The sequence below is a fragment of the Colius striatus genome, chromosome Z (assembly GCF_028858725.1).
Source record: "Colius striatus isolate bColStr4 chromosome Z, bColStr4.1.hap1, whole genome shotgun sequence".
Lineage (NCBI taxonomy): Eukaryota > Metazoa > Chordata > Aves > Coliiformes > Coliidae > Colius > Colius striatus.
This window is the reverse complement of record NC_084790.1, coordinates 60,438,943-60,454,026: the sequence shown is the minus strand read 5'-3', so window position 1 is coordinate 60,454,026 and position 15,084 is coordinate 60,438,943. Positions and strand designations below refer to the sequence as shown.

The 15,084-nt window shown below is 40.2% G+C and overlaps 1 protein-coding gene across 4 annotated transcripts in view; it reads left to right on the top strand.

Moving 5' to 3' along the window:
• MLLT3 (MLLT3 super elongation complex subunit) overlaps positions 1 to 15,084 on the top strand; it is a 139,870-nt gene that overhangs the window by 78,764 nt on the left and 46,022 nt on the right. For all 4 annotated transcript variants that reach the window (XM_062017875.1, XM_062017872.1, XM_062017873.1 and 1 more), the window contains 2 exons: positions 3,301 to 3,420; positions 10,653 to 11,252. In XM_062017875.1, the coding sequence (XP_061873859.1) occupies positions 3,301 to 3,420; positions 10,653 to 11,252 (720 nt within the window). The remainder of the gene's footprint in view (positions 1 to 3,300; positions 3,421 to 10,652; positions 11,253 to 15,084) is intronic.

Here is a 15,084-nt window from a genome sequence, read left to right as displayed (position 1 = left end):
ATTAAGTTTGTTCTGAGAGGGAGAAATCTATAGTCTGAAGTTCTGTCTTATTGTATAGATTGTTAATCACATGAAAATTTTGCATCTGCAATTATCATTTTCCATAGAGTTTATGATGAAATAACAGGGTGCAGGATTTAGTACAATGAAATTTTTAAGGCTTAAATGTCCATATTTTGTCCTTTAAAAACTGTATGGGATTTATTTTCCCTCTGTGTGGAAACAGATGTGTCAAATCCACCAGACGTCAGACAGTACTTGTGCTGTTCATCCTGGCCCTGTAGACAGTCATCCTATTTCTAAACACACAGTCTGTAATACTGAGACTCTGATTTAAATATTTGCTCAGAAACTGACATCTCAGAATTGCATGTAGTTTCAAAACATGATAGTTTTGAAAGAATATCTATAGATGATGATAGATATATAAATATTTCCCAATGGGAATATGAATTTTAGAAAGAAAATTTATGTAGTGGTTGAACCTTTGTATATATTAGTAAATCAGACTTCTGTGCTTCAGGAAGAAAATGGCAACTTCCAACTCCAGGAGAAACAGTCCTTGGCAGAATCTTTTGTTTCTTAGCTTTTATTTCAGGGTAGGGCAAACTCTGATTCTCTTGGCTGTATTTCTTTTCCACGTGGACAAGGATTTTTTTTGTCATATGAGTGTATGAACAGAACGATTTTGTATCAGTAAAATAATTGCTTAAACTCTGTAATGAATGGATAATCTTATGCCATCTTTTTCTGAAAGATAATCTGATTTTAATGCAACTGGTATTTTCTATGACATTTGTTGGTTTATAACTTTTCATTGAGTTCAATTTAAAGGAGAATAGTCCTATTTAACCATTCATTTGACCTAGTCTGAGAGAGGAAATAATGATAGAAATGTGCATTTTTCTTTACCTGTTGGACAGGCTTACGGTAGGCACATGGGGCTATGTATTTTCCTTTTTGCTGACGGATTATGTTTTGTTAGCTGGTGCCTTCTCTTCCAGTCAACTGGGCTGAATTCAACCAAAACACCTGGCAACTTGAGGTTAAAAAGTATTTGTCAGGCTAAATGAAATCACAGAATGGTAGGGGTTGGAAGGGACCTCTAGAGATCATCTAGTCCAACCCCCTCTCCCCCTCAAAGCAGATCCATCCAGGAAGAGTGTGGAGTCTCCTTCTCTGAAGGTTTTCAAAACCAACCTGCACATGTTCCTGTGTGACCTGATCTAGGTGGACCTCTCTGGGCAGGGGAGTTGGACTAGGTGATCTCTAGAGGTCCCTTCCAACCCCTACCATGTGATTCTGTGAAGCAGTAAAGTTTGAGCAGCACTGGAGCAGAAGACAGGAGCTAGCTGAATTTCTCAGGTGAAAGGCATAACTTTTACATGTCTGGTAACTGCTATGTGATGTCTGATTTGTCTGTGGAAACGAACTATTTGTACTTAAGAGTCTTGAAAAAATAAGTAAGTGACCTAGACCCTTGTGGTGGTTTGACCCTGGCTGGATGCCAGGTGCCCACCACACCACTCTATCCCCCACCTCCTCAGCAAGCCAGGGAAGGGGAGAAAAATGAGATGGGAGTCTTGTGGGTTGAGATAAAAGCAGTTTAATAAAGAAACAGCAAAGCCACACGTGCGGGAAGCGAAGCAAAAGCAGATGAAGCTGTTACTCTCTACTTCCCATCAGCAGCGATGTCCGGCCACCTCCCGAGAAGCAGGGCTGCAGTACGCGTAGCGGTTGCTTTTGGAAGGCCAGAAATGAATCTTGCCTCCCTTTCCTGCTCCTCTCCCCCAGTTTATATTACTGAGCTGATGTCATGTGGTATGGAATATGTCCTTGGTCAGCCTGGGTCAGCTGTCCTGGCCGTGGTCCCTCCCAAGATTGTGCCCACCCACAGCTATTGGTGAAGGTGGGGGAAGGAATGCTGGAGGGACAGTCCTGATGCTGTGCGAGCAGTAGTCATAATATTGATATCAACAGTAAGCACAGCACTGCAGGAGCTGCTGTGGAAAATCACTACCATCCCAGACCCACTACAACCCTTGTTATAGCAAAAATGCTACTTGCTGACCAGCCATCCAATTTACTGTACTCCAGATAAAACAGAAGGTAGAAGCTGTAGTTAGAGCTGTACTGCTTTCAACATTAAAATATCAATCTGTTTTTACAGTGTATATTTGTGGTGGGTTAACCTTGATGAAGGGCTGAACTCCCACCTAGAGGCTTTGTCACTCACTCACTCACCTTGAGAAGATAGGATGAGAAAACTCATGGGTCAAAATCAAGGCAGGAACATATCTTACCAGTTTGATATTGGCAAAACAGATTTGACTTGGGGAAAATTAAATTTATTTTATCCAAATAAAGTACATTTGAGTAATGAGAAGCAAGAAAGAAAATACCATCCCACTGACACCACCTTCTCATGCTCAACTGCACTCTTGTCTCCTCTACCTTCCCAAGTGGTGCAAGGGGCTGGGTATTTGCTGCCAGTCCACAAGAACTCCTCTCTGCTGCCCCTCCTTCCTCATACTTTGCCCCTGCTCCAGCATGTGGGCTTTCCATGGACTGTAGGGAAATACCTTTTCCAGTACCTGGAGTACTTTTCTTCTCCTTTTTTGACCTTTGTGTACATACTGCAGTTTCTCATGAATCATTTGTTTTTTCCTCACTTCCTCTGCCTGGGCAGTGTTTTGCCCTTCCTTAAACTTATTTTCTATGAAGTGGCACCATCTTGCCTGAGGGGCTCAAACGGGTCCTGCAGTGAGGCTTTTGGAACTGGTTGCATCCAGCTTTGTCTGGCATGAGGAAGTTCTTGGCCTCTTCTTACAGAGAATACCCTTGCTACTCAAACCTTGCCACCTATACTCATTACAAATTTCCTTCATTTTGCATTTGTTGAAAGCAAAGGTTGATGCACATACATGTATGTGTGCTGTCAGCAGCCTGTAGGACCTTTTACTACATATGAGATGAACTTCCAACTGTATTAGGCATTGCTAAGGACAAGAGAAAGTATTAAGGACTCACATGCCAAGGCACGTAAGCAGCGATTGTACAGGTTATGTCATTTTCTGGGGGGCTTACATTGTATTTACATGGAAACTGAAAGATGGAATTTACTCTTTAAACAAGGGATAGCAGTGTGTTTTCATTATTCCACCCACTGTTGAGAATAAACATAGATACTGTTTGTTGGAGAAGTTTTATTTTCCTACCCATTTGATTTACGAGTTCTTAAGCAGGTGAGACTCTCTCTGTTGATAATGTTTGACTGACATGCTTTTCCTCTCCCAACAGATAATGGTTACGACAGATAGTACATCCTTATCTTCAGGACAGAGCCTTCAGCTCCCCTACCTTCCCAGTAACTCCCTGTCTTTTTCTGAAGCAAAGAAGAAATCATCTCATGGGCCAAAGGTAAGACATGTTTTGCTAGAAGATAACTGAGGCAATGGTGCATTCCATGGGAATTAACTTACGAAAAAAACGTATTTCTAGGTATTTTTGCATTGCATGCCATAGTTCAGTGGTAATAGGTCTTGACATTTATTTGTTGTAAACTTAATGTTCACCACATAAAAATAACAATGAAGAAAGATGATTATGAGAACAAGTCCCACTGAAGATACTGGTATTCCAGTTTTGTAAGTACTCAGTTGTTTTCTTCCTTTACCAGAGGTTCTAACGATCTGCTGTCATATTAGAGGACTCTGAGGATGGAAGTGTGATGAGAAAATACTATAGTAATAGTTTTCTTTAAGTATTTTTGATTACTTTTAAAGATAATTGTGTTGAATCCCAAAAAACCTATCTACACAGGAATGCAGATAAGCAAGCATTTCTGTATTATGCAGTGCTGGGAAACACGAGGGATAGCTCCTCCATATGTGCTTTGTTGTTTGTTACCATTTTCAAGGTTTTTATACAGCTCAAACAAAAGAATCACATTTGCCGACACAAGCATGCATAAAATGTCCATCTATCCAACAAACACAAAATTTCCAAAATCACAGTGATTGGTCAAAAAAAGATACCTGTCCCTTTGTTTTAGTAACAACTAAGGTTAACAGCCAAGGTAACCTAACGAATACATTTACCAGGGTCTTGTAGTTAAGGTAATAGCCAAGGTAACCTAACAAATACATTTACCAGGGTCTTGTAGCTGAGGTAACAGGTCCCCATCAGGTGTGGTATGTAACTCTTGCAGTTTGATCCTTATGTGATTCAAATGAGTATTTACTTAATCAATAGGTGTTTGAGTTATTTATAAGTGCTTAGCTAATTGATTGAACTATTCCTAGGTGGTTAACAAGTGCTTAACAAGTGCTTGATTAGTTATTGTGATGATAAGTTGTTAACTAAAATAATTGTGTATCTGCAACAATTGTGTAGAGTGAAAGTTTAAGTTTTACTCTTTAGGATTTTTTAATTTTTTTAATTTCAGGGGTTAATTCTTTATTAGGTGTTTTAAAGAACAGTTAGGTGAACAACTGTGAGTATGCCTAAATGTATCATTGGTAAGTATGTGTCATAACAGTAAGAATACAAAAGGGAGAGGAAGAAGTACTTGTTTGTCATGTTTCTGCCTGTTTTGCATTGTTCCTGAGTACCTCTCAATTTCTAATGCAGACATTTGAAGGATATATGGCTGGATGGTTATTTCTATTTTCTTAATGAGGAGCTGAGATAGATTGACTCTGAGAATTAGACTGAAGGTGCTTACTTGGGCAGGATAAAATGACTGCTTAATGCCTAAAAGGAAGGTATCTGACCACCCCAGATGCTGAAGCAAGGTGCTGAAGATAACTGTCTGACTTCTTAGACTAGGATGCATCTCCATCTTCTTGGACACTGAAAATTAGTTATTTGTACACTTAACCAGCTATATTAGGGGTTCTTGTGAGGCTGAATATCTCTCTAGAGTTCGTTTTTCAGTTACATCTTCAGATTCAGCTCCAATGCTGTTTGAGCCATATCCTGTGTTGCATACCAATGCTGGCATACTATGACTTGGCCACTGAAACACCTGCAGAAGGATCTCAGGTGCAGACACGATTCCATGTCCTACACTAATGCTGCATCTAGTAATTTTACAGGATGGTAAATCTTACATCTCCAGTGTAAATTGTGTAAATTGTATGCCAACCTGGAATGTAATTTTCTGAACCATGTTTGGGTAATGAACTTTAATCACTGTAGAAACCTGTGGGGTGTAATTGAGGAGAAGCAGAGTGAAGAGAGTGTTACCTGTTTCCTTTACTGATACTTATAAATGAACATGTGAAATCTGTTTATTTTTACTAAAGCAACCTAACCACCTGCAGTGAATTTGACCCATAGTAGAAAGTTACAGGAGTCAGTAGAAGGCTAGATGTGCATCACTTCTCAGGATTGTATTCAACATCTGTAAAAGTGTTGCTTAGGTATATTTTTTAGTTGTTTGGTTTCAAAATAGGGATGTTCAGTGGCAATGCTGATTATTTACAATAATTTTTTTTCAACCTTGAATGCCGTTTACTGGACTTCTTGATAGTGGGAAGAGATGTTGTATCAATACATGGTTTCTTGCTAGTCAGTGTGAATAGTCAGTTTTCTCCTCCCTCCAGCAGTCCTTGTTTCCTCTCATCCAACTTAAACACATGCTAAAGAGTAATTTTTCTCATGAAGAAGAGTTGTAAGTATCTGCTGTACTGAGAATCATCAACGATTTTGAAAATGGAAATATGAAGTAACCTTGATTTTAGTATAACAAAGAAGTTTGGATTTTTTGCTACAAATCCTGAGAGCTGAGAACCTTTGGCTTTTTCTTTAGCATTTTTCTTCAGTTTGGGTGGCAGGAGAGCTCCAGCCAATGTGAATATAGATTTTTGATTCTTTTTTTCATTTTGAAGAACCTCAGTGGTAGAACAACATTGTTGTCCAAATTTCACTTAAATATGCCTCTAGAATAGGAGCTGTGGAAAGGCTGTTTTTAACAGCCTTTAAGTTGTCTGTACAAAAACTCTGTATGCGTATGTGTGTGTGTATACTCCACTTGTATTTTGTACTGGATGACTTGGGGATTTTTCTGTTGCAGCAATAGCCCTTCAGTGTGCCTGTCTTAATTTTGGTTGGATTTTTGTCTGTGAATACCAGGATGAACTCTGAGGTCAGTTTTAAACTCTGAGTTTGGAAAACCAGAACCGAAGAATATTTGCTTACCCGCTTGCTGTTACAAAACACCACATAGACTTTGCTGGTTAGGAAATTATAGCCAAGACCGTAAAAGCAGAGCAACAAATTGTTATTGTTGGTTGAGAATTCACTTACAAAAAAAAATGCAATATGAAATAGGAGAGAGTTGTCAGTTTGCTTTCTGTCACATCCTTTTCTGAAACATGGATTAAAAAAATAGATGCATTTCTGAAGTTCCATGATTTTGTGTTTTAATTAATTGAGAAGATAAGAGCCTTGGTATTGTGATTCTAAAACAAAGCTTTAGACTTGGAAATACAGAAGACAGTCAGAAATACATGAAACCTGACTTGATAGTTTTTTCAAAATATAAACATGGCTGTGGGCTAGCTACAGATACCTGTCTTGCTTTTAAGTCAGTTGTGTTTCTGTGCATGCTTGTATTCTGGAAACCTTACATGCAGAGAATACAGAAAAACAGCTTGGGATGTTTTCCTTGGGATGATTTCCTTTTGTAATGACCTGTAGTGTGAGCTGCACTGAAATGAGATTTACTTCATAAACAAACCACCAAAAGCTCTTACTTCAGTGCATTACCACAAAAAAAATTAGTTTTATGCTTTACTTTTTGGCTTTCATCAGTGATCCTTGTAATTCTGCATCTGCTTATAATTCTCCTGATGGCACTGGTCATAAAAGTTCAGTGAGCTTGACAAGCTAAAGTGTAGAAAGCTTTGTAAATGTGCAATACAGTAGTAAGGAGAACTACTAGCAGATAAATTTGTTTCTAACATGCAGCTTGCAAATGGAAGAATACCACAGTATTTGTGAAGGCTTTCAAAATGTTGTGTCTTTTTTCCTCAAAACAGTTCATGTTTTTGTTAAAAAACAAACACATTTGTATGCAACAGGAATCCTGAGCAAGCAAATTTCCTTGAGCAAGTAATTTGTTTTAGATACCTTTGTTTTTTTCCTTAAAAGCAGGAGGAATCTTTGATACTAATTCCAGCCTACTGGTTTAAGATGAACACGTTATTTCAGTCGCCAAACAAATGGTTTTTTATTAGAAATGAAAACAATGCATGGTTTTAGTTACTTTAACATGCCTATAATCCTGTGTATTATTTTGATTGTTATGCAATGTGTGATTGACTTAGGTTGCTTTAGTATCTGATGAATACACAGATGTAAGCTATGGGGTAAAATACATTACCTGTCAAAATCTTAATCATAGAATGATAGGATTGGAAGGGACCTTTAGAGATCATCTAGTCCAACCTCCCTGCAGAAGCAGGATCACCTAGATCAGGTAACACAGAAACATGTCCAGATAGGTCTTGAAGGCCTCCAAGGAAGGAGACTTCACAGCCCCTCTGGGCAGCCTGTGCCACTGCTCCATCACCATTGGTGAAATAGTTTTTTCTTATATTTTCTTACATTCTTATATTTTTGTATTCCAGCTTTATCTCATTACCCCTTGTCCTGTTACTAGCTACTATAGACAAAAGGGATGTCCCAACCTCCTGACACCCACCATTTAGATATTTGTAAATGTTAATAAGATCCCACCTCAGTCTCCTCTTTTCTAGACTAAACTGCCCCAGTTCCCACAGCCTTTCCTTGTATAAAAGATGGTTCTGGTCCCCTGATCATCTTGGTGGCCCTGTGCTGGACTCTCTCGAGCACTTCCCTGTCCCTCTTGAGCTGAGGAGCCCAGAACTGGACACAGGACTCCAGATGAGGCCTCACATCAACTTGAGAAAAAACTATTATTTAGCAGAAATACCTTGTTCACTCTTATTTCTTGCAACATTTCTTAATGTGGGACGGAAAAGAAACACTTAAACATGTTGTTACAGTTTGATAAGAAAAGAGATTGGCACTACCTTCCAATTGTCAGTAAGATCTGTGCTGTAAATGATGTATTCAGACGTGTTTCATCTTCAGCTTTCACATTCCTCATCAGGTTTGAGCCCTGGGTTTGGCAAGGATAGGGTTAATTTTCACCAGGTGTGGGAGGGCCATGGCCAGGCTATTCCATCCTGTGCTATTATATCCCCCTCAAATAGAGAGGGGGAACTGCAGCTGTTCCGTTGGGATCAGGACACTGAGGAGTGCCATGGGACGTGATTACTTGTTTTCTGTATTCCTTTGCTGTCATTATGCCTGGTTTTTCTCTGCTTGTGCCATTCTATTAAATTGTCTTTATCCCAACTCACAAAGCTTTATGTTTTCCTGCTGATTCTCCTCTCTGTCCCACCTAGATGAGGAGAAGTCAGCAAATGGCTGTGTGGTTCTTTGTTGCCTGTTGGGTTTAAACCATGACAATTTGATATAATTTTACCTATGAAAAAAAAAAGCAAAAGCTGCTCATGTAAGCAAAGCAAAACAAGGAATTCATTCTCTACTTCCCATGGTCAGTCATCCATCCGCAGGAAAGCTGTGCTCCATCATGTGTAATAGTTACTTGTGAAGACAAGCACCATTGCTCTGAACATGCTCCCCCTTTTCCTCCTTCTTCCACAAACTTTATATGCTGACCATTTTGTCACATGGTATGGAATATCCCTTGGGTCAGCTATCCGGTCTGTAATCCCTCCCAACTTCTTTTGCATCTGCAGCCTACTCACTGGTGGGGTGTTGTGAGGAGTCGAAAAGGCGTTGATACTGTGCTGCTCAGCGATAGTTGAAACGTCCATGTGCATCAGCACTGTTTTGGTCACAAATCCAAAACGTAGCCCCACACTAGCTGCTGTGAAGAAATTTAAATGTGTCCCAGCCCAAGCCAGTACAGGGATCAAAAAAGAAAAGATTCTTAGTGCTATACAGTGTTTAGTGTGGACCGATAGAAAACAGAACAGAGCTAGGAACTTGTACATTCATTTTATAGAAATGAAAACATATCGAGTATTATACAGATGAGATAATTTTGGGCACCTGCAGCTTGTGAAGGGCATGAATGAATAACCAACCAAATAACTGAAAGTCAAACCTTGAATTGCATGTGTAATATTTATATAGAGTAGCACCCTTTTCAGTAGTTCCTTATTTCTAATAATGCATTATTTACATAAAAATTATACTGGAAGAACAATTTACTGTGGGTATTGTTAATCATCCTTTCTGTAAACCTAAGGATTTAATGAAAACTGTGATTTTGGAACTGAGTATTGAGATATCCCTAACTAAATATGGATTTAACAAAACCACAAACAAACAAAACATTCCAAGCGTGATCCTCTTGTCCTAAGGAGGAGGAGTTCAAGGCTCTTGAGCTATAAGATCTGTAATTGCTAGCAAGTAAAGTGAGAGCATGGGAATCTTTGGCATAGTGTGGTTGTATAGTCCATATAATTGCCCTAAAGCTATTCCTGTTCTGCCCCTGATGAGTTTGATCAATTGAGAGTTGGAGAGTGTGATGCTGGCATGACACGTAGAACATAGGGAATATCCTGCTTTCAAGAAGAGTTTGTAAATGTGTTTCCTAGGTTCATGGGCCGACAATCTTTTGCATTTTCATCAGGAGTAAAACTTTACATAGGTTTTTTTTCTAGGTTACTATGGGTTCTTGTTTGTGTTATTTAGGTGTGTTGGTGTTAATCAAATCCTATTCATTATATATCTATATCTAGAATTAGGATTTTTTACGGATTTCACAACACATCAGATTTCATGCTTGTTTTTTTTTTTTCCCTGGGATTTGCCTGTTTTCAGTGTTATATCATTTAAATCTGAATTCTAGGGAAAGGAAAAGGAAATCAACAGGTATGTGGAATATATTTGTTGAAACGTTTCATTGTAAAAGTCTCTCAGATGATAGGCATATGTAGATAGAAATCCTTACAATCAGCTTGGAATAAAATGATTAATCTGTAGTTGTTGATTGTAAGTTCCTGTAAATTGAGTTGTCACTCAGCAGATTTGAAATAGTATAGAAGTGAAGTTTATTTCAAGAAAGAGTGCTAGAGGTGTTGAGTGTCTGTGAAGAAAAGGATCTGTCAAAAGCTGCAGAGAGGATCACAATAGAGAAGTCAAACATGGTCTACAACGTCATCATGAGCACATGCTTTGCTCTGTGCCTGAAGTAATTCAGTTGGCAATAATATGGTTTACATCTTGATTACTCCTTATTATGTTTTTGTTGGCTGATACCTAATGGTCATGGTTAACACTTCCTAAACTTTCTTTATGTTCATCTTCTGACATTTCTTAAACATGCTTAATTCTTAAGATAAAAACTTGTCCTGCAGATGATGAGAATCAGTGGTAACTGCTCATGTTCCACCACTTTGTAACATATAAATTGACCAAAATGATGGTGTTTGTATCCATTCTTATATAGATATTTGCAGTTTCTGATTTTCAACCTTGATTTTCAATGTTTTATTATGAATACTTGTGTCCATGTTGTGTCTGTCTTTTGGGCCTTTAAGGGTGTCCCTATCTAAGTAAATTTCTGCATTGTGTGTTTGCAGGACCCAGCTCGGATTATGAACACAAATAGCAGCAGCAGTACCAACAGTAGGACTCACAAGTTAATAAAAGACCACAAGGAAAAAACTTGTAAAGACTCAAAAGAACATAAAAGTGCCTTCAAGGAACCTTCCAGGGAACACAACAAATCTTCCAAAGAATCTTCAAAGAAGCCCAAAGAAAACAAACCACTGAAAGATGATAAAATAGCTCCTAAGATGGCCTTCAAGGAACCAAAACCCACGTCCAGGGAGCCACAGTCTGTAAACAGCCTCATTCTTACCAAAACAAGTGGGCAGCAGCAAGAAAAGAGAAGCTACACAAAAAACCACTCTGTTCTGGACTCTGATGAGCCTTCTACAAAAAAAAAAAAAAAAAGTGGTTCGGATATGTTATTTAAAAGTTTTTCTACCATCCCACCACTGATTCTTACTTGTTCAGCTGACAAAAAACAGACTAAAGGTAAATCTCAGCTCAAGGTGGGGAGAATCAAAGTTGAAAATGATGCACTGGAAAGGAAGATGCATACCTTGCCACCATTTGCTGATATTGTAGATCCAAATGATTCTGATAAGGAGGAAAACATCTCCTCCAAATCTGAAGTAAGTGATGTTTGCTTTTGCTTCATGTGTCGAGCAGTCCCAGTCTATGAGACTATGCATTGTATTTGTTTAGCCTTTCATTTGTCTTGTCTACTGGCAAATTGTTCAAATTGAAGGATGTTGACTAACAGCTGTTCAAACTTATGCCTGGTCTAGTTGAGTTGTTTATAAATCTGTCAACATGGACGAGTATATGGTAGGTAGCTTTAAATAATACTGCTCTTTTGATCTTGTTCTTTTTAATGTCACACTTCTTTTGAGAGAAAAGGAAATAATTGTAAATGCTTGTGTTTCATACCCCTAGGTCTTTGTGTTCAGTTGTTAGAGAATTCAGTAAATTCAGGAGAAGTTTACAATAAATCAGTATTGTTTGTTGGTTTTCTATGAAGAGGAGCAATTCTGTAAATGATGCTAGTTTTGTGGAGGAGGAGGATTTCCTAGAATCCTTACTCTGAGCAGGATTTATCCAAAGTAATAGACTTATTGTCGTGGATTTGCCCAGTCAGCAATGAAGCACCAGAAGTCTCTTGTTCAGTACCCCTGTCACAGTCCTCTGTAGGGTCACATTAAATTTGGCAGAAGTTAAACCCCCTTGCTTTCCAGATAACCTCAGACAATTCTGGGTGTGGCTGGGTGCAAAGAAGCACCATGACAATCTCTCCCTTGGTGCCCCTATGTCATGGTTTAGGCCCATCAGGGAACAAAGACCACGATTAGCCCCGAGTACCAAAGAGGCTGAGAATTGCTCAAGGGCAGGGAGAGCTTAATTGCCACTTAAGGTTCAGGACAAAACAGACCAGGCCACTCGGTTTGGGGAAGAAAACAGAAAATAATTTAATGCAACATCAACTAAAACATATCCCTAAAACCCAAAACATAACCAAAATGAAACAACACAGAGGAATACATCAATTAAGAGTCCAACCAGCCTTTTTAAGAACACCTTCTTGCCACACCTCCCCTCTTCCTGGGCTCAGAGCCCTGATCCCGGGGTTTTTACCTTGTCCTCCCCTGAACGGTTTGGGGGGGCAGGCAGTGGGGGTTTCAGTCAGTCTGTTCCCTATAGCTTCTGCCGTCTGTCCCTCCTCAGGACGGGTGAACTCCACGCCAGTCCTCCCTGCAAGTCCATGGGGTAACTCACAAGCATGGCAGCCCTGCACGGGCTGCTCCGACGCGCACTTATTCCAAAGGCTGCAGCTCCTCTCTGCCTCTCGTGTGGGGCTGCTCTGCGGCGTGCAGGCTCTCCAACACGGCCTGGGCCATGGCCGTCTCCTCACACAGTCCCTCGCCCGTCCGGGCTCACTGACATGGAGCTGCTGGTAACTCTCGGTCCTGCCATGGATCTCCATGGGTTGCAGGAGCACAGCTACGGCTTGCAGAAGGGTCTCTGGTCTATTGCTTCTCCTTCCTTCCTCCTTCTCTGGCTGAAGGGTTCGCATGGTCGCCTCCATCGTGTACCACTCTTACACCTCCTGCCTCGCATTTCAAATTCCCGTCCCCTAAATAGTGATGGCAGAGGCGCCAGTTTGGCCCAGCCGGGCCGGAGGTGGGTGTGAACCCAGGAGCCGGGGGAGAGTCCACAAACTCTTTACTGGGTCTTCACTGCAACCTGCTCCCCCTGTTACTAAGCCAAAAGCTGCTCCTTGCTAAACCAGAGCACCCTATTTACCCCTACCCTTGTTACGATGGCAGAGGCCTCAGTGAAATGGGAAGAAAAAGATAACCAAGATTGTTGTGGCTTGAGACAAGGGCAGGGAGGGCTCGCTGCCAGTTACGGTTCTGGACAAAACAGACTCCACTACTCAACTTACAATGTAAGGAAAGCTTATTCTATGACCTAAAAGAAACAGAACAGAACAAAAAGCAAAAAGGTATTAGAATTATGAGAAAGTTACAACCAGCACTTTAAGCTCCCTCCCCCATCCCTCTTTTGTTCCTGGGCCCAATATCTCTATCTCCTCCCCCACCAATGGCTCAGGGAGCAGGAATGGGGGATGTGGTCAGTCTCTCACAGATGGGCTCTGCTGCTTCTTTTGCTTCTCAGATGAGGAGAACTCCTGACATTCTTTCCCTGCTCTGATACAAGGTCCCTCACACGGGACACAGTCCTTAATGAATATCTCTGGTGTGGATTCTTCCCCTAGTTGCAGTTTCTGCAGCTATAAGGTTCCTCTCTTGGGACATGGCCTCTTGTGGGCATAAGTTTAATGAGCTGCTTTGTCATGGGTTTCTTCCCACAGTTACAGCTGTGAACATGGGATCCCTTCCACGGGACATGGCCTCCTCCGGCCATAGTGATACAGGATCCCTCCCTTTGGACATGGCCTTCTCCAGCCATAGTTTTAATGCCCCTGGCTTGGGGTCTGTAATGAAGTGATTGGGTCCCTTCCACGGGACATGGCCTCCTCTGGCCATAGACACTACCCCTAGCTCAGACTGTTCAATGAATTAAGTAAATACCCCTTGTCCAAGGTCAGCTTTAGCAAAATGAGTCTCTGCCTTTGATGCGGTGTCTTTACAAAATGCAAACAAATCTCAGCTTCACCAGCCTTCTCTGTAGAATGCAGGGAAGTCTCTGCATTCATATTTTATAGAACCTCACATTCCACCCTGTGGCTCAACATTGGTGGCAGATACAGAGATATAGAAAGAGAGAATGGATAGAGAGAGAAAAGAGAAAAGTAGAAAAGGATAGAGTTTTGAGGTAAAGGTTCATCGTCATAACCAGTTCAAATTTCATTTTAACTACAAAAATTCCATGTTTCAATACACAACAACAATATGACTGTTAAACATATACCTATTATAACTAATACTGTGGTCACACATTTTTTTAATATAAAACATTTTTAAACTTCACATAGGAACAATAACAATCTAACTTTTAACTATAACATATTTAAACTGGAATATTCAGATAAATGGGTGAAGGAGGGGGACACAGGGGACAATCAGGTGAGGGACAGTCAGGTGAGGGGGAGTGTGGTGGTCCACATTGGCAGTTTTATTAATAATTAGTAATAATTTCTAAAACTACTTGCAATTGAATTATGGGGTTCAAATTATAAATTGGTTCTCTTGCCCCTGGTAATGGTTTGTTGGGATGGGCAGGTCCATAATGTTCAATTATTCTTTTGGGAGGCCACTCATTTTCCCCCCACTTTTGTGTTTCACCTATTTTAGTCTCAGCAGATACTTGCTGCAGGCAGTCCCCGTGTCTCCCAGATTATCATACAATCTTATTCCCAGTTAGGGACCACCTGCCTCTGGAAGAAGGAAGAACAGAGACTGGATGATCCCTATATAACAAATGCCTGTTGTTTGTAGGTGGTGTGCCCACAGATCCAATAATGGCCGTTTTTAGCTTTAGCACCATTAGCAAATGGTCCAGCTGCAAACTTTGGAAATTGGAAATACGTTGTGTTATCATTTCCTAAAGGGTTAAAAAGTATTTGGACTATTATCATTCATTCAGCTGGTACAATACCAGGCTCCAGTGTGGTTCTTCCACTCACATGTCTGATTGTAAATTCAGTTTCCAGGCCATCAAAGTAAAAAGGTTTTATTTTTGATTGACCAAAACCCTTTAAACTCTTTGTTGTGACCATTTTCATTAAGCCACATCCATATGTGAACACCTCTCTTCATTAACCATTTTGTCTGTGAGTGTCTATTGACACCTGCTCTTCTCCAAAACAATATAATATTCTGACCAATTTATATTAAAATCCGCATCTGCTTTGCTTCTTTTATGGGCATGTCTGGGTTACTCATTTCCTCCTGAAAGTGAAAGTAAACCAGATTTGCTTCTCAGGTTAAAAGGAGGAAACAA